Raw genomic sequence first — 18,420 nt, forward strand, 5'->3', positions numbered from 1 at the left:
GCAAATGTTGTAAAGTCAATGAACATAAAGAACACGACTGTGTGGCTAATTTTAGAGGAACAAGTGCTGTATGGTACATGGAGTACAACAAATATTTCATCACTCCGTAGAAACAAGAGGTGTACGGTACACCAAATATTTGGGTGATGGTGACAGTAAGGCATACAACAATGTGGTGAACTCTAAGCCATATGGAGATGCCATTATTAGCAAAATAGAATGTATAGGCCATGTTCAAAAATGTTTGGGAACAAGGCTGAGAAAACTAACTGTTGATACGAGAGGAAAAAAATTAGAAGATGGAAAATTGTTGACCGGACAGGGTCTGTTAACTAAAACTGAAGCAGAAAACGTGCAGATATACTATGGGCAGGCAATTTAGGAGAAATAAAGAAAATCTGGAGGCAGTGAAGAGAGATGTTTGGGCCATATTCTTCCGTAAGTCCTCTACTGATGATAAGCCATGTTATGGATTGTGTCCATCAGAGACTTGGCTCATCCTGACCTTCTAAGGAAATGTCTGCATGGGCAGACACAGAACCCAAATGAATGTTTCAACAGCATAATTTGGAACCGCCTTCCTAAAACTGTATTTGTAGGCATGCATACAATGAATCTAGGAGTTCATGATGCTGTTATTACATTCAATTGTGGTAATATTGGAAAGTGTTGGGTACTGTAAAAAATGGGCATTAAATATGATCACTGGGCTGCAACATTGCGATAAAATGAGGATAGCCGATGCAGCCAGTTCTGCATCTAATATGGCCAAGAAAGCAAGACAAACATCCAGGAAGGTGAAAAAGAAGCTGGAAGACCTGCTAGAGGCCAAAGAAGGGCCATCATATGCAGCGGGACAGTTTAATTAACTGTAAGTAACAATTTTAAAAAAAATTTTCTTTAAAGTCAATTTCCCCCAAGCTAAAATGTTCAGTACATATGCCCCATTATATCAGAAACTATCATAGGTAAATGAATGAAATTTTCAGACTCTCTGCATAACATAAAAAGCCACCTCTGTTACTACATTCATTAATATTACCCCATTAGGAAGTTCACAAAAATATCTTCTGCAGAAAAAACTTAATGTTTTTTGTTAATAAATTTAAAAAGTATTTCTTAAAAACTATAAAATGAATAAAGTAGATTTTAGTACAGTTGACTCTATTAGCATCATGTAACATAAAGTAAAAATATTAAGATCCTGCATCAAATAATTTTTTCAGGTATGGGTCAAATACTTGCCTAAATTAACATGCGTTAGATAGGCAGGTGTGGTCCCCTTAATAAAGCAAGTTTCAGCATCACAAGAAGAGAGTGCAACAGGTAGTAACACAAGAGGATATTGGGGACAAGAAACTGTCATAATACCTCCATTACTTGAGGAGTAAAGTTGACTCTTGCACAGTTGCAGACACAGCACTTCGTACCTTGTGGAGCAACAGATTGGCAGTTCTGGAGCAACAGATTGGTGACTCCAGTGAAAGCTATTGTTGCATCACAAATCAATATGCCAGTCATGCTGTAGTTGCCAACTGTATTCAACCTGCAGTTGTGCGTACCCCCTGTTCTCACCTGGTGATGGCACAAATGTTATCTGCATCGGACATAAATGTTGGATAGAGGTAGATGCACAAGGTTGTCCTTTTGTACACCTATTCAAAACAGACTGCAAGTCAGGACGAAAGTTTTTGATAGACACAGGATGTGGTCACAGCATTTTGCTGCGAGACAAGTTAAACAGGTACCATCTGGCCTCCACGTTATTACTGTTATTGCCTGCTAACAGCTCTGCTAATGGAATGTAGCACTTGGAATGGGAAATGGGACTGATGCAAGCTTTGGTATGGAACTTCGTAATTGCAGATGTGATGGAGCCTACATCAGCTGACTTCTTGGTGCATTACTGCCTGATTCATGACATCATCAATGCTGGGCTACTGGACGCCATCACCGGGCTGTCCACCACTGGGTTCCATTGTCACGCTGTTGCAGTTGATGCAAAGGTGACCCTGGGCACAGGAAAGGGATACGCCATGCTGCTCAACCAGTTACCTGCTCTCATAAGACCACCAGGGCCTCCTCAATAGGTACATCATGGTATCATGCACTACATTAATGTGTCAGCAGACCCCCCCCCCTCCCCCCCCCCCCCCCCGATTTCATGCTGGCCCAGATGATTAGCTCCAAGCTGGTACACAATAGCTAACTCAGTTTGAAACAATGCTGACTGAGGGCATTGTTTTGATTGTCTCTAAGTGCTTGTTTGGGCAGCTGGAAATAACATTTTTGGGCCACCTTATTTTGTCAGCGGGATAATGCCCTCTGCTGGAGAAAGTTGAAGCTATTTTAAATATTCCTTGCCCAGAAATGGCCAAAGAATTATGCAGGTTTCTTGGAGTGCTCAGTTTTTACTGCTGCCTTCTGCCACATGCAGCAGAACTTCAAGAACCACTCACAGTAGCTTTGGCCGGTCCGAAAGCAAAAGGCAGGGCACCTGTGCAATGGTTACAGTCAGTGACAGATGCCTTAGAGGCCACCAAGGAGAGTATAGCTGAGGCCACGCTTCTCACTAATCCTGTTGTAGATGGACCCCTCCCACTGGTGGGTCGTACTAGCCAGGTAACCATCAGCACAGCGTTACCTACAGTATGTTAATGAGGCCTGGCAGCCCCTCACTTTTTTCCTTTGCAATTGTCTCCTACTCAGCAACAATGGAACACACATGAGTGGGAATTGTTGGCAGTCTATGCTTCTGTGAAATATTTATGTCAACAGCTGGAGGCAGGAATATTCTCAATATACATGGACCACAATCCCCTGACCTTTGCCTTCTGCCAGAACAATGACAAATGCTCTCTGAGACAGTTTAATCAACTGGAGCTTATTGCTCAGTTTTCCACCGACATGAAATCTATCTCAGGATTGATCAATGTAGTGGCAGAGTGTTTGTTGTGTGTCAATGCTATCATGGAGACAATCAATCTTGCCCAATGGCTCAAGCACAGCAGTCCGACCAAGAACTCAAAGACTGCCTAAATGACACTGTGGCAAGCTCATTGATGTACTGGAGGCAAACATTAAGGTGTATTGTGACACCTCCCGTGGAAAAGCTCGCCCATTTGTTCTGGCAGAACTGTACAAACAAGTATTTCGTAGACTCCACGAATTATGTCATCCTGGATAACACCTTCGACAAAGCTATTACCTAATTGTTGTGTGTGGCCTAGATGCAAAGGAATGCCATCAATGGTCTCATATGCGCAAATTGTCAATGCAGCAAAGTTTCAAGTCATGTTCACCTGTCAGTAGCCAAATTCCGCCATTAGACCACCATCAGGAGGTCAATAATATTTCCCAACCATTGATAGATTCACAAGCTGGCCGGAAGCTACTCATACAGATAACATCTCTGCTGAGATGCTGGGTGTCGTGTTATGTCCAGTGGGTCACTCTCTTTGAATGTGCACTGCATATAACAACTGACAGAGGATGCCAGTTAGAGCCTGATTTGTTTACACAACTGAGCAATTTTTGTGGTGCGTCACATCACATAACGGGTTGTCATCCAGCCAGCAATGATATGGTCAGGTGGTGACACCAGTCCCCAAAAGCTGCTTTCGTGTGTCTTGAATCAAAGTGGATGACGGCACTACCATTAGTTCTGCTCAGCCTCTGCACCATAAGCAAGCTGGAATCGGTGCATCCCCTGCTGAATTTGTCTCTGGAGAAACGCTATGGCTGCCAGGCGAGTTTGTCAATCCAGGTGCCTTAATGTGGGACTTATCAGTCGCCATAGTTAGTAGCACATTTGAGAGATTGGATCTCGCACATGTGAATACAAACAGCTTCACAACATGACATGCAGCAAATGTTGGTTGAAGTGTTACACCCATGTCATGCTGCATAAAGACGGTGTCAAGCCTGCCCTCACTGCCATACATTGGACCACACTGCATAGTACAATACAAGACCAGACGATGGAAAGAGAAACACTGTTTCTATTGATCGAGCTAAACCAGTGTTTATCTTGGAGGAATCTTTAGATAATCACTTCCCCTACATCGATTAACGCCATTGTTTGACAGCAGACAGTCACTTACCACAACTCCAGCAACACAGATGCAAAGTCAGGCACAATCCCAGATGCCGGTTGCACTTCTTGTCAAGATGTGAGAACGGTGCCTGAGGAAACTAATGAAGACATACTTTGCTGTCAGCTAATGACTTGCTACATGTCTCATGGGATGTCCTCTAGGAGTGCTGACCTGTAGTTACTTCTTGCCATGTTGTGTGGACTTTTGATGGTTTTCAAATGCTATACTTCAGATTATTCCATTGTTAATTACTTACGGAGACTCACGCTTTTAGCATATGTCCACGACTTGTTTCTTCCAGTGTTGTTAATTCTGTTTCCACGTTTCTTGTGATTCCTGTAATGTGGAATTATGGAACTAAAGTGCATTGAATGTTGGAGCCACATGAATGCAATTCTTACACCATAAGAGCAGGAAATTAAGCAGGAAGCCTCAAGATTGGCAAGACTTGTGACAAGCTCGAAATGATTTATAAATAATGATTTACATCTTTCTGCTATTGAATGCATTCTGCTATTGAATGCATATTTGTGAATTCTGGTGCAAAAGTGAATAAATCTTCAAAGAAATACTGAGACTGGTACTGCAAAGTGCTTTTCAATATCACTGGAACATGGAAGAAAAATACCATATTTCCAATATCTGATATATGCTAAAATATTTTAAAACATTATAGAATAAACTAAGATGTACTTCACCTCTGTATTTGGAGCATCTGCAAAAAAGTACTCTTCTCAACAAAATCCTTCTCTGTACACAATGGACTCGCATTCGGGAGGACGACGGTTCAATCCCGCGTCCAGCCATCCTGATTTAGGTTTTCCATGATTTCCCTAAATCACTCCAGGCAAATGCCGGGATGGTTCCTCTGAAAGGGCACGGCCGACTTCCTTCCCAATCCTTCCCTAATCCGATGAGACCGATGACCACGCTGTCTGGTCTCCTTCCCCAAACCAACCAACCAACCAATTTGTACACAACCACCTCCTGTGTAATCATCATTTTTGAAGGTAGAGGTTTCACTTCATGGGTTTCTTTTGGTAATGTGGATTGTTGTGAACATTCACCCGAAGATTTGCTCACTGACAGTGATTTTGCCATATGAAGAAACCATTCAAATTCATTAATGCCTTTCAAATAACATTTTTCAGGACTACTTTCTTCTGAAGATGTTTCTTTTATATCATGTAGTGACAATTGTAATAGACAATCAACATTAGTGTTGTCTTCAGGCAAATCACTCATGTGATGTTTTGTTCTAGACACTATGTATTTCACTTCGGACTGTTGACCTCAGAAGTTAAGTCGCCTAGTTCTCAGAGCCATTTCACTTCTGCGCAATATATGTTTACCAGCTGGCATCCCCCCCCCCCCCCCCATCCCCCCCCCCCCCCCCCCCCCACCTTGCGGGTCTGGGGGTAAGAGTAGGCCCGAGATATTTCTGCCTATAATAAGAGGTGACTAAAAGGAGTCTCTCACGTTTCGGCCTATATGTGATGGTCTCACTGTAGGGTTTGAATTCCATTCTTCAAAATTTTTCCGAAGAGCGAGCCAATTGGGGAAGGGCACCTTACATGGTGCACTGTGTCCATTATGCCTTGAGATCTGTAGCCCTCTTTCTCATCATTGCATTGCAGTCCCACTCATTCTCCATCTCTTGGGTGAGGACGCCTTCCTGGGTGCATTTTCCACCATGCACTATGCAGTGTCGATTTCTGTGCCGACTATGACCATGGACTTGTTTGCACGTGATATCCAGCACGGTAGCCAGTCTGTTGTGGTGGGGCTGTCATGTACCCTGTTGGTTGTAGCCCCCTGACAACACAGGGATTGCTCTGCTGATGCCTGCACCGTTAACTCCCTATGTATGCCAAGGAGTAGTAGGTGCCTGTCACCCTGGGGCATCGAGACTCCTGGCGATGGTCATCTTGCCAGGTGGCCTTTTCTGCTGCGGCTGGGTGGCACCTGTGGGGAGGGCCCCTGGTCAGAGGGGGTGGCATCGGGGCGGATGATGCACGATGAAGCGTACCACATCATCTTTTGCTGGTGATCAAACGCCAACAGTCTCTAAGTGTTCTAAGTCTCAGTACAATGCAAGAAAGTATGGCCCTAATCATTCCCCTCCCAGGCCACACAATGGGAGGAACGCCAGACTAAGGATGGCAGTGAACTTTATTCACCCCGGTACCTCGTATTTATGAGAACTGATGGGGACTCCTTTGTCTCGATGAAGCCACAGTTTTTTGTAGACCATTTAGAGGACAAGTTTGGGGAGGTGGAGGGCTTGTCCAAAATGTGGTCAGGGTCAGTCTTGATAAAAACAGCATCCTCTGCCCAGTCACGGGCATAACTCACTTGTGACAAACTGAGGGATGTTTCCGTTACCATCACGCCCCATAAGAGCTTAAATATGGTCCAGGGTATTATATTCCACAGGGACCTTCTTTTGCATTCTGATGACAAGCTGCATGCCAACTTAGAGTGATCAGGCATTAATTTTGTCCGGCACATCCATTGGGGTCCAAGGGATAATCAGGTTGCAACCGGTGCCTTCACCTTGGCCTTTGAGGGTGATACATTATCCGAGAAGGTCAAGGTGATGGTCTACCGCTGTGATGACAAGCCATATATCCCTCCTCCTATGCAGTGATTTAAGTGCTGGAAGTTTGGCCATATGTCTTCCCGCTGTTCTTCCAGCGTTCACATGTCAAAATTATGGACATCCATCACATCCCAATACTCCATGTACCCCGCCTCCCACCTTTGTCAACTGTGGAGAGCAACATTCCCCTTGCTAGCCAGACTGCAGGATTTTAGTGCAAAAGGAAAATCGTGGAATACAAGACCGTGGACCAACTGAACTACACTGAGGCTAAGAGGAAATTTGAGTGTGTACATCCTGTGGCTATGACCATCTCTTAGACCGCCGCTACGAGAACGGTTGTAGCCCCATCCGTTCCGCGAATTACGGTCGGCTCTCTGAGCCAGAAGATGACACGTGCCCCAAGCATCGGGGACACCAGACCCCACTTCTCAGCCGGAGAAGTGTAAGTCTTCTTCGGCACCTCTCACTAGGAAGGGGTCCCTTGGGTCACTCCCTTTCCGGGTTTCTGCTAGTAGGAAAGATGACACCCGCCAGTGGCTGAATTGCCCAAAAGTAGTCTGTCATAGGGCTTCACGATAATCCTCAGTCCCGTAGACTGAATTAGTCAAGCCCTTCCAACGAGAGAAACCCAAGGAGCTTCTGAGGATGAGGTGGAGATTCTGGCATCTGTTGAGGACCTAGATCTCGCCGGATCCTCAGACACCATGGATGCAGACTGCTCAGGAAATAAATCGGTGGCAGCAGGTGACCCTGAAGCATAAACTGCCTCATTGAATGTTCCATACCTTCCCAGCCTCATGATCATGTCATCCTCCAGTGGAATTGTGGCGGTTTTTTCTGCTGCCTGGCTGAGCTACAGCAACTGTCAAGCTTTACACCTGCTTTCTGCATTGCCCTCCAAAAAAACCTGGTTCCTGACATTGTGGAACCCTGCCCTCTGCAGCTATAAGGGATATTACAGGAACCATAGTGACTATAATCGAGTGTCAGGTGGAGTTTGCATCTATGTCCTGAACTCGGTATTCAGTGAACCTGTGCCCCTTCAATCCTTTCTTGAAGCTGTGGCTATCAGGATAAGGATGACACAGGAAATAGCTGTCTGCAATGTATATCTTCCTCCAGATGGCGCGGTACCCCTGAATGCATTGGCTGCACTGATTGATCAACTCCCTAAACCTTTCCTACTTCTGGGAGATTTTAACGCTCATAACCCCTTGTGGGGTGGCACCGTGCTTTGTGGCCGAGGCACAGATGTCGAAAATTTATTCACACAACTCGACCTCTGCCTCTTAAATACAGGTGCCCCTACACATTTCAGTGTGGCACATTGCACATATTTGGCCATTGATCTCTCGTTTAGCAGTTTTGGCCTTCTCCCATCTATCCACTGGAGAGCACATGATGACTTGTTTGGTAGTGACCACTTCCCCATCTTCCTGTGACTGCCCCAGCATCAGGCTCACGGACACCTGTCCAAAAGGGCTTTAAACAAGGTGGACTGGGAAACTTTCACCTCTGCTGTCACCGTTGAATCTCCCTCCCACGGTAACATTGATGTGATAGTTGAGCAGGTGACTACAACTATTGTTTCTGCAGCAGAAAACGTGATCCCTCGCTCTGTAGGGTGCCCGCAGTGAAAGGCAGTCCCTTGGTGGTCGCTGGAAGTTGCTGAGGCAATTGAGGATCGTCGGCAAGCTCTACAGTGGCATAAGCGTCACCCTTCTCTGGAGCATCTCATAGCCTTTAAACGGCTCCGTGCCCGAGTTTGCCATCTTATCAAATGATGGAAGCAGGAGTGTTTGGAGAGATACGCTCTACCACTGATGATCTTGTGTCCCTAGAGTCTGCCACCCACACAGCCTTTTCCAGATGCCAACACTTGGTTGCCCTCTTTTTTGATTTACAAAAAGCGTATGACACGACATGGCGGCATCATATTCTTGCCACATTATACAAGTGGGGTCTCAGAGTCCTGCTTCAGATTTTTATCCAAAATTTCCTGTCGCTTCGTACTTTCCATGTCCAAGTTGGTGCCTCCCATAGTTCCAACCGGATATAGTTCCATCCATATCCGGGAGAATGGAGTCCCGCAGGGCTCCATATTGAGTGTATCATTATTTGTAGTGGCCATTAACAGTCTATCGGCAGCTATAGGGCCATCTGTCTCGCCTTCTCTGTATGCGGATGACTTTTGCATTTCTTACTGCTCCTCCAGTACTGGTGTTGCTGAACAGCACCTACAGGGAGCCATTCACAAGGTGGAGTCTTGGGCTCTAGCCCACGGCTTCCAGTTTTCAGCCGCGACGTCGTGTGTCCTGCACTTCTGTTGGCATCGTACCGTTCATCCAGAACCAGAGCTTTCTTACTGACGATCCACTCACTGTAGTGGAGGCATAGTGATTCTTAGGACTGGTTTTCAATGCCCTATTGACTTGGCTACCTCACCTTCGTCAGCTTAACTGGAAATGCTGGCAGCACCTCAATTCCCTCCACTGCCTGAGCAACACAACTTGGGTGCAGATCACTCTACACTGCTGCAGCTCTACAGAGCCTTTGTTCAATCTCGCCTTGACTATGGGAGAGTGGTTTATGGTTGGGCGGCGCCCTCAGCATTGCATTTGCTCGACCCATTGTACCATTGTGGAGTTCAACTACCGTCAGGAGCTTTTAGGACGAGTCCAGTGACAAGGGTGCTGGTGGAGGCTGGAGTCCCTCTATTGAAGATCAGACTTGCACAACTGCTCACCAGTTACGTTGCAGACATTCATAGCTCTCCTGAATGTCCTAATGACTGTCTTCTTTCCCAAACACAGCGGTTCACCTCCCGCATAGGCGGCCCAGGTCAGGGCTAATGATTGCAGTTTGCGTACGATATGTTCTGTCTGGAGTCCTCCCTTCACTACCTCTCCTCGAGGTCCATTCACATACACCTCCGTGGTGAAGCTGTAGTCCGATGCTTCACCTGGACCGTGGCCCTAAGGACTCCGTTAACCCTGCAGCTCTCTGCTGTCACTTCCTTTCGATTCTTGAAGTGTTCCGGGCCTCTGAAGTAGTTTACACTGACGACTGGATGGCTGATGGTAATGTTGGCTTTGCCTTTGCCCACAGAGGCCATATTGAACAGCATTCCTTGCCCGATGGCTGCAGTGTATTCACTACATAGCTGGTGGCCATATCTTGTACATTTCAGTATATCTGTTCATGCCCCAAGGAATCGTTTGTGCTGTGTACTGACTCCTTCAGCAGCCTACAAGCTATCGACCAGTGCTACCCTTGTCATCCTTTGCTAGCGACCATCCAGGAGTCCATCTATGCCCTGGAATGGTCCGGTCGTTCAGTGGTGTTTGTGTGGACCCCAGGACACGTCGGAATCCCAGGCAACGAACTTGCTGACAGGCTGGCTAAACAGACTACATGGAAACTGCTTATGGAGCTCGGCATTCCAGTAACTGACCTGCGTTCGTTTTTACGTCACCAGGTTTTTCGGCTTTGGGAGATGGAATGGCATAGTCTCAATACGCACAACAGACTGCATGTCATTAAGGAGACTACGAATGTGTGGAAGTCTTTCATGCAAACCTCTTGCAGGGAATCAGTTGTCCTCTGCCGGCTCTACATTGGCCACTCTTGGGCGACCCACGGCTACCTCCTGCGCCGTGAAGACCCACCTCAGTGTCGATGCGGTGCCCAGTTGACAATGATCCATATTCTGGTGCACTGTCGCACCTTGACTGCCCAGCGATGGAATCTTGGGTTACCGGACTCATTGCCACTAATTTTATCTGACACTGCCTCATTGGCTGAGTTAGTTTTACATTTTATTCGTGAGGGTAGGTTTTATCATTTGATCTAAGTTTTAGCACATGTCTTTTGTCCCTCTGTGTCCTCCACCCTAGTGCTTTTAGGATGGAGGTTTTAATGTGTTGCAGAGTGGCTGGGTTCTCCTTTTTATTCTCATGGTCAGCCAGCCGTGGTCATCTGCTTTGTTTTACTCTTTTCATCCCATTTCTTGTGTTTCTTTGGTTTTCTTGTCCCCCTTTTGTCCATTTACATGTTTGTTGCCCTTCATTGTTCTTGTGAGTTTTCCTTCCATTCCGTTTTGTGCTGTCAGTCTTGTTTGTTTTTATTCTCACCCTTGTGGCATTGTTTTATTTGGAACAAGGGACTGATGACCTTATCGTCTGGTCCCTACCCCCTCTTTTAATACAACCAACCAACCAACCAGCTGGCATCTGAGAAGCAAAAGCATTAAATCCCATATGCAATAAATACTTTTTAATGTGCAAGTGAAATTTAAACGAAATACGAATCTGCACAATGGTGACAGTTGTTATTTGTTCTGCAATAAAAATCACAATTTGGAAAGAAATATAAAAACAGTGTACAGTTACGATTATTACACCTCTTTTGATAAGAAGACATTCATATAGTCATTCATTTAAATAATATAATGGAAATGAAAGAAATATCTTGCTTGCTGTAGGGACAATACTTGCCATCCCATTTTCTTTGTAGGGCATACTGCATCATTGGAACCTGAGATGCAGTAGTGCCAGCAGGATGAGACCCACATGACTGATTCAGGTTGGTATGAGCCAGAGAAGGAAAACAAGCCAAGATGATAATTTTTCAAAATGAGTCTGAAAAGGTTATATGACATACTGAGAATCAAATTTTTGTTGCCCCTGGGAGCCATTTGATAGGCAAACTGCAACTGAGTAATGGTTTCATGTCCAAGGATAGTTTTCTGGTGCTGCTGTATAATAAGCTTATGAAACATTTTGGACTTTCTGCATCTTTACAAGTTGTCATATGAAATTTGATAAATGTGAATTAAAATAGTGATAACACAGATGTTTTAAAGTATGGTAGGGAAACTCGGGGTGAATTTACAAATCATCCAAATACTAATCCAACAGGCAGCTGTCTATCGCTACAGGAAACTTCATATTCTCGTGACTGCAGCATACTGACAGGTTGGTATGTTGTTTTCTTTTGGGAACTGTTTAACTCTTAGCTTAAGGGAGAAATAATAAGTTAGTGGCTGAACTGTCACAATTTACTCTGTAAAGCAGTATTTTTGCTTGTAGTGCAATTACAATTTGCAACAATATATGGAGTAACTACATATTGGTGCTGGAAATTGAAGCAAGTATCATTTGAACTTATTATTCCAAATGGATTCATGTATGACATGTTCAGGATGGTCTGGAATGTGTATCAGAGTTCAGAAGGCTGAACATTATCTGATACACTCCCCCCCCCTCCCCCCCCTCCCCCCCCCTCTCTCTCTCTCTCTCTCTCTCTCTCTCTCTCTCTCTCTCTCTCTCTCTCTCTCTTTCTCTCTCCCCCCCCCCTCTCCCCCTCCCCTCTCTCCCCCGTCACCCCTCCCCCCCCATGAGAATCTTGTCAAATGTCTCCCAGGTTATAGGATAGTATGTGGTAATCTTCACGCTTATTTTCTAACCACACATTTCTATTCTTAGCCGTCTCCTGTAATATTGATCATAGTACTTTCGGTGGAAGCACTTGAGGTGGAAGGAGAAAATAGCAGCGTTGACTGCTGAACATGAATCACGTGATTAGTACAGATGTCAGATAATCCAGCTTACAATAGTTGCTTTGTGAATCCCAGATTTGTTGCAACATTTGCTTTATAGCTGATGTCGGATTAAATTCCTCAAATGTGATGAAGACTTTTCAGATTGGTGAATAATTCTTAACTGAGAGAGATTGTTACAGATCAACATCGAAACAATTTAAGCTGCTGTGATATCTCAATATCTATTGCGGGTGTCACAGCTGTGAAATAAGTTTCTTACACAACAGTAGTCAGTTAAGCTAGATATGGAATTTAATTAATGTTTTCCCATGAAGGGTAGTCAAAAGTTTTAATTATAAAGTGAAAAAATTGCGTACTTAATTTTTTGTTTGTTTTTAGGTATATTTATGTAGTCCTGGTATAAACTGAAATTCCTGTGCGCCAGTGATGTAGCATGTCACTAAAGAAGGTGAAACAGAATAGCACAGCCCAGTGGTAGAGTGGAGATGGGCTTTACAATTTTGTTTTGGGTCCTCTAGCAAGATGCTGCTCTACAGCAGCATTGGGATTTCAATGTGTATTGGGACTGTAGACATATAGCTACAAAAAATTATGTCCATCAGAGGAAAATTTAATCAAAACTAAATTATGAGCCAGGATAGTTGGCCAGTGCTTCACTCAGTCAAATGCATAGTATTCCCAGTAGAAATATAAAAGTGACAAACTATTCTAGCTTATGGAAAACTATTAGCTCCTTTCTTTGGGGGGGGGGGGGGGGAGGAAGAGAGGAAGATATGTTGGATGAGGTTAAAAAGGTGCGACAGGTCCCGTCCCTCTGACACCAGTATGAAAGGGACCCACCTCTACCTAACTTTGTCGTCAGTGCAAATGATTCTCTCATATCCCGGGATCTGAATGACCTGTCTTTCCTTTTTAACCCTCCCAGACCTACTCCCCTTTTCTCCTCAAGGAAGGAACTAATGTTTGGAAAGCTAGGGTAGCTTGTCACCTTTATTTTTATATTTTTGTTGGTAATTCTAAACATTTTACTCCTGAAGTTAAGTTTTAATCAGCAGTTATGTCCCAGAATTCAACAAAAAATTATTCAACTGGTGTTTTTTTTTTTTTTTTTTTTTTTTTTTTTTTTTTTTTTTTTTTTTTGAGAGGCTAATTAAAACTTTTTCTATCCTCTATCTCAAGACCTCCACTCAGTGGGGGAGTGCAGGCTCCACTATTCAGGATTTAAGGTTGTAAACCAGCAGAACAGTTGGCTCACAACACTTTCACAACTCTGAAGAAACTGAGTCTTACTAGCACACTGAAGTATTTGCTACTGTCCCGGTAATCTAGAAGAGATTAGCTGTGCCAGAATTATGAGTCAATTGGTGCCTCAGTCTCTCAGGGATGAGTGACAATAAATACACTAAAACTTTGCATATCATTATTTTAATTTAAATTAACTTCCTTTTCCAAAATAACTGTAACTACATTTGAAATTTCTTATTACCTCTAGGAATGCAGAATGTGCCTTTGCCTCATAAAAATTTTTAAATTACACAAATTAATGTAACAGTTTGTATAGGCCATGTGTCAGACTCTCATAATAAATTGATGGATTCCATTTGACAACAGAATGCAAGATATCCATTACATGCAGCCCTAAGCTTCCTTATGCATGTATTACACATAAGAACTTTATGACTAAAATCAGTACTTGCAATAGTGTAAAAATACAGTGTTTATACTTTCATCAACTGACAAATTGTATGTGTCACTTCTGTGCAGGAATGTAATGAAATGTTGCAAGGAGCTTAAGTGTAAATCCTTTGTAGAACTGATGACACATTATGGTGTTTCAGAATAATGGATAATATTTACATAAATAAATATATAGTTTGTACTCTTATTTTCAGGTTTGTTTGATGCTTGGACTAAAATATATCGTCATGAAGGAATAGCAGGCCTGTATAGGGGCTTCTGGGTTAGTTCCTTTCAGATTGTGTCTGGTGTTTTTTACATATCAACATATGAAGGAATGCGACATTTTCTGAGCCGCTGTGAAGTGGACTCTCGTGTTAAAGCCCTGGTTGCGGGAGGTTGTGCATCACTAGTTGGGCAGACAATCATAGTTCCATTTGATGTTCTTAGTCAACACTTGATGGTACTGGGTATTGTGAGTGGAAACACAAAGAAAGAGGTAACTACATTCTTTCTTCTCTCAGAATTTTGGAGTAGCATTTGCATCTGTTTCTAGGGCAGCAGTAGGGAGAAAAGATAATCAACATTGTTAACTTCACAGTACCCCTCCAAGTGTTTTACGTTTTGGCTATACAGAGTCTGCCAGAAAAAAAAAAAAATGTATACACACTTTAAGGAATGAAAAGTATCACTTATGTGTTTATTTTACATTTAATAATTGATCACACGTGTTGTAAAACCTTCAGTCTAGCATATGGTTACTTTAAATGTTCAAAGTGTTCACCATTGGCGGCTATACACATAACAGAACAATGAGCGGTCACAGCATCTACATCAGTCAGTGTTATGGTGGAGATTGCTGCACATGTCACTGTAATCTCCTGGCGAAGTTCCTCCAGTGTGTGTGGCTTATGTCGATTGACATTATCTTTCGCAGTTCCCCACAAGCAAAAGTCCATAGCTGTTAGATCTGGCGACCGTGGAGAGAACTCAGTGGGCCCTCTTCGTCCAATCCAATGCCCCGGAAAATTATCATCCAGGAAAGCTCGTACGGCTAGGTGGTAGTGTGATGGCGCCTTGTGCTGTTGGTAGAAGACCTCTTCATCATCTCCATAAAGTAAATGTATACCTGGCAAAATTGATGAGTGTAACATTTCCAGGTACAATTCTCCAGTGACAGTAGCATCAAAGAAAAATGGTTCTACTAAGCCCCTAGATGATAGTCCACAACACACATGAACCCCTGGTAGATTGAGCACTTTATCTACATAAACATGCTGATTTTCAGGTGCCCAGTAGACACTGCTATGCCGATTCACGGTTCCATTAATTTTAAATTGTCCCTCGTCGCACCACACTACCTTTGTCACAAATTGATATCATTTGCAAAATTGCATTCAGTGATCAGGATCGTCATCGTTAATCATGTGCAGTAATTGTGGAATGTAAACTTTCCACTTTGCAGCTTTCAGAATTCTTCGTTCACTTGTACTGCTAAACCCTACTTCACATGCACATTGCGTAGCAGACTTCTGTGGAGAATTAACAAACATTTCCAACATGAGAGCTGACGAAGCAGGACTTACAGCTGTACACTGTCTTCCTGATCTTCATTTTTGACCATCACAAATTGTTCTATACAATTCAAACTTGTCAATGATGTGTTTAATTGTTATGTGGGTTGGTGGTTCTGTTTCAAATTCCCGCCTCCACTGATGTTGCACTTCAACGGGATTATCAAACTTGTAAAACCACTTCACAGTACATTTTAGTTATTTGAATGTCAAGCATGCTGCAGCCATCTTGTTTTCTCAATACCGAGATGAAAGTACTAACATCTGTTTAGTCAAAGACCATACTACAACACACTCGTAGCTCAAATCGAACAACAATATTGATATCTTGACAGAGACTGACAAAGAGTGTATACATTTTTCTGGCAGACTCTAAATTACATTGTGTATATTTTGCATCTTTAGCTTATAAGTAAAACATCTCGTAATAATTTCAATGATAGAATTCCATTTTGTTGTAGCATTGTTAATGTTCATTCCAAGGATAAAAAATTTGTTTCTGCTTTCTGAACTGTATTGAAGTATGTTGTGAAACTGATATTAGTAAGTCAGTGTTTCAAAGTTACTTATTCATACTTATTACTTTAATGTCAGTCTCTGAATCATTTTTTAAATAATGTGTAGTGAACTTTGTTTCCACCCTTGTGTGACTTATTTATGGTTGTTCGTAATTGAATGTATTATCACTTAGAAATACCAAAAGAGGAATGAAAACATATTGTCCACTGGTAGACACAATTGGGAAACATGTGATGCTGATAATTATTTCTGTTGAAATCTTGAAAATGAAGGTTATACCTCCAGTGGATTAGCTGTTGTAGAAGACTGCTTCCTAACAGACACTGAACAAGTTAACAAAAAGAAATTCATTTGGTACCAAAAATCAGTTTTGCAAAAGAAACACTAGAGTAACAAAATTGTTAGAATATTCAAAAATATTTGTTTGGATCAAACTTTACTTTAGGTTACTTTGACAATTGTAATTTGTCTAAAAATATTGATCAATAATTGTAGGACATTCTTTAGACTGATGGAGAAGTTTGAATGCATATTACTTCATATAAGCTGCCAATAAAACATTGTTGCAAAAAGGATAGCCACATGTTTTATTTATTCAGAAAGATGAATGGATCTGATGTTTTCATCATAGAATTCACTGCAAAAATTGGTGCATCTTCTTTTTTCTTGCTGATCTATGCTCTAAAATATGTATGTGGAGATTTTTATTTGTATTGATCCTAAAATGAGTCCAGTGTGGAAAAAGACGTTTTCTGCATAACTATAAAACATATTACTCTCAACAGACTATTCGGTGCAATGGAAGAGAATCAAAAGTTAAAAGCTGTTTCCTAGAACAAAATTTTGAACACAGTCTGCTGTTGCAGCAGCAGTAGCAGTAGTTGTATTTCAATGGAATTCTAGAAACATGCCTCACAGACTAAGCTTCCAACTGATGAGATGCAATGCAAAAAGTGCTTACACTGTGGACTAAGAGTCTGTGACACATTCTTTTCTGCCCCAAACATTCATACTTGACATACTGGCATCAGCCTCCTATCCAGCCACCTTCCTCCTCCAGGAACAGGGGCCAAAGCTGCTCTCTTACGTTTTACCCCTCGTCAGGTGGAATCCTACAATTAACCTTTTACTGAGTGGGAACTGCTTCTGGCCATCTCCTTTTCCCACAATTCAGCCCTTGGCCCCTAATTCCATCCACAACAAAGTGCTTCAAAACCTCGATCCCACATGACATATATCCTCTGGGTGTTTAACGGTATTTGGCTCCATGGCGTTTCCCCTCTCAATTGAGGGGCAGTGTTGTGGTTCCTGTCCTTAAGCCTGGAAAGGATCTGTTTTCCCTCGATAGTTACTGATTTATCAGTCTGACCAACATTCCCAGCAAGTTGTTTGAAAGGATAGTGGCTCGTCAGCTCTGTTGGGTCCTTGAATCTTGGGCCCCCGTGCCTAATAAACTTCACGCAATTAAGGGGCTCCAACCACATTCTTCCTTCTGCGTCTTGCGGCGGGAATCTGCCATCCTCTGCCATCTTTGTATCAGCCATACCAAGTTGACCCTTGACTTTTTACTCCATAATGAGCCACATCTCTTTGTAGTTGTGGGGCCACCTCACAGTGATCCATATTCTGTTAGATTTTTCCTACATTTTGGCCTTCACACTAAATTTACCCTCCCCGTCTCCTTGTCATGTGTGTTAGTGGATGGCTTTCTCATGGTTACATCTGTGCTGGGTTTTCTTTGCAGAAGTGGTTTGATCTCCCAGATTTAAGTATCTGAATTTCCTTCAGAATTGGACTTCCTTGGTTAGCATTGGTTTTGAAGGCCTTTCGGTATTGCCTCGATGTTGGCCAGGTTCCCCCACCCCCTTTCACTACATTTTGTCTGATCTTCTGTGCACTTTTGTTCCCCCCTTTTCTTGTCTTCTTCCCTGGTGTTATCTCCATCCTGACGCAATCATGGAATGGTGTGGGAATCTGTATGGCTCCGTGGAGGTGCTGTTGCTCATAGCACCTGCAGGATGCACCCTGCCTGCCCCCCCCCCCCCCCCCCCTTTTCCTGTTTTTTTGCTCTTCCTGCTGGCCTGATGTTCTTTCTGCCTCTTTGATTGCCCATTTTCGTCTCCCATCAACTGGACTGTGCTCTTGGGTGTCATTCCTCACTTAGTTTCTGGCACCTTGGATTGTGGGACGGATGACCTCGCTGTTTGGACCCACCCCCCGAAATCTACCAGACAACATGTTCTTGTCTGTTACCACATGAATTTATGTGTTGTGAGGAGCTATTGCTTGCCACTATCACAGTCACTAGATGTTGCACTATTCATTTTGTGTGCAATTTTTAGTGTGTCCATCATGTAACAGTCCAGATTTATTTTCAACAATGTA

At 43.1% G+C, this 18,420-nt stretch overlaps 1 protein-coding gene across 1 annotated transcript in view; it reads left to right on the forward strand.

The window, feature by feature from the left end:
- LOC124795274 (solute carrier family 25 member 44) overlaps window positions 1–18,420 on the forward strand; it is a 138,147-nt gene that overhangs the window by 56,261 nt on the left and 63,466 nt on the right. Inside the window, exon 3 of the mRNA XM_047259220.1 lies at window positions 14,158–14,441. Within this exon, the coding sequence (XP_047115176.1) occupies window positions 14,158–14,441 (284 nt within the window). The remainder of the gene's footprint in view (window positions 1–14,157; window positions 14,442–18,420) is intronic.

This window comes from Schistocerca piceifrons, chromosome 4 (assembly GCF_021461385.2).
Source record: "Schistocerca piceifrons isolate TAMUIC-IGC-003096 chromosome 4, iqSchPice1.1, whole genome shotgun sequence".
Classification (NCBI taxonomy): domain Eukaryota; kingdom Metazoa; phylum Arthropoda; class Insecta; order Orthoptera; family Acrididae; genus Schistocerca; species Schistocerca piceifrons.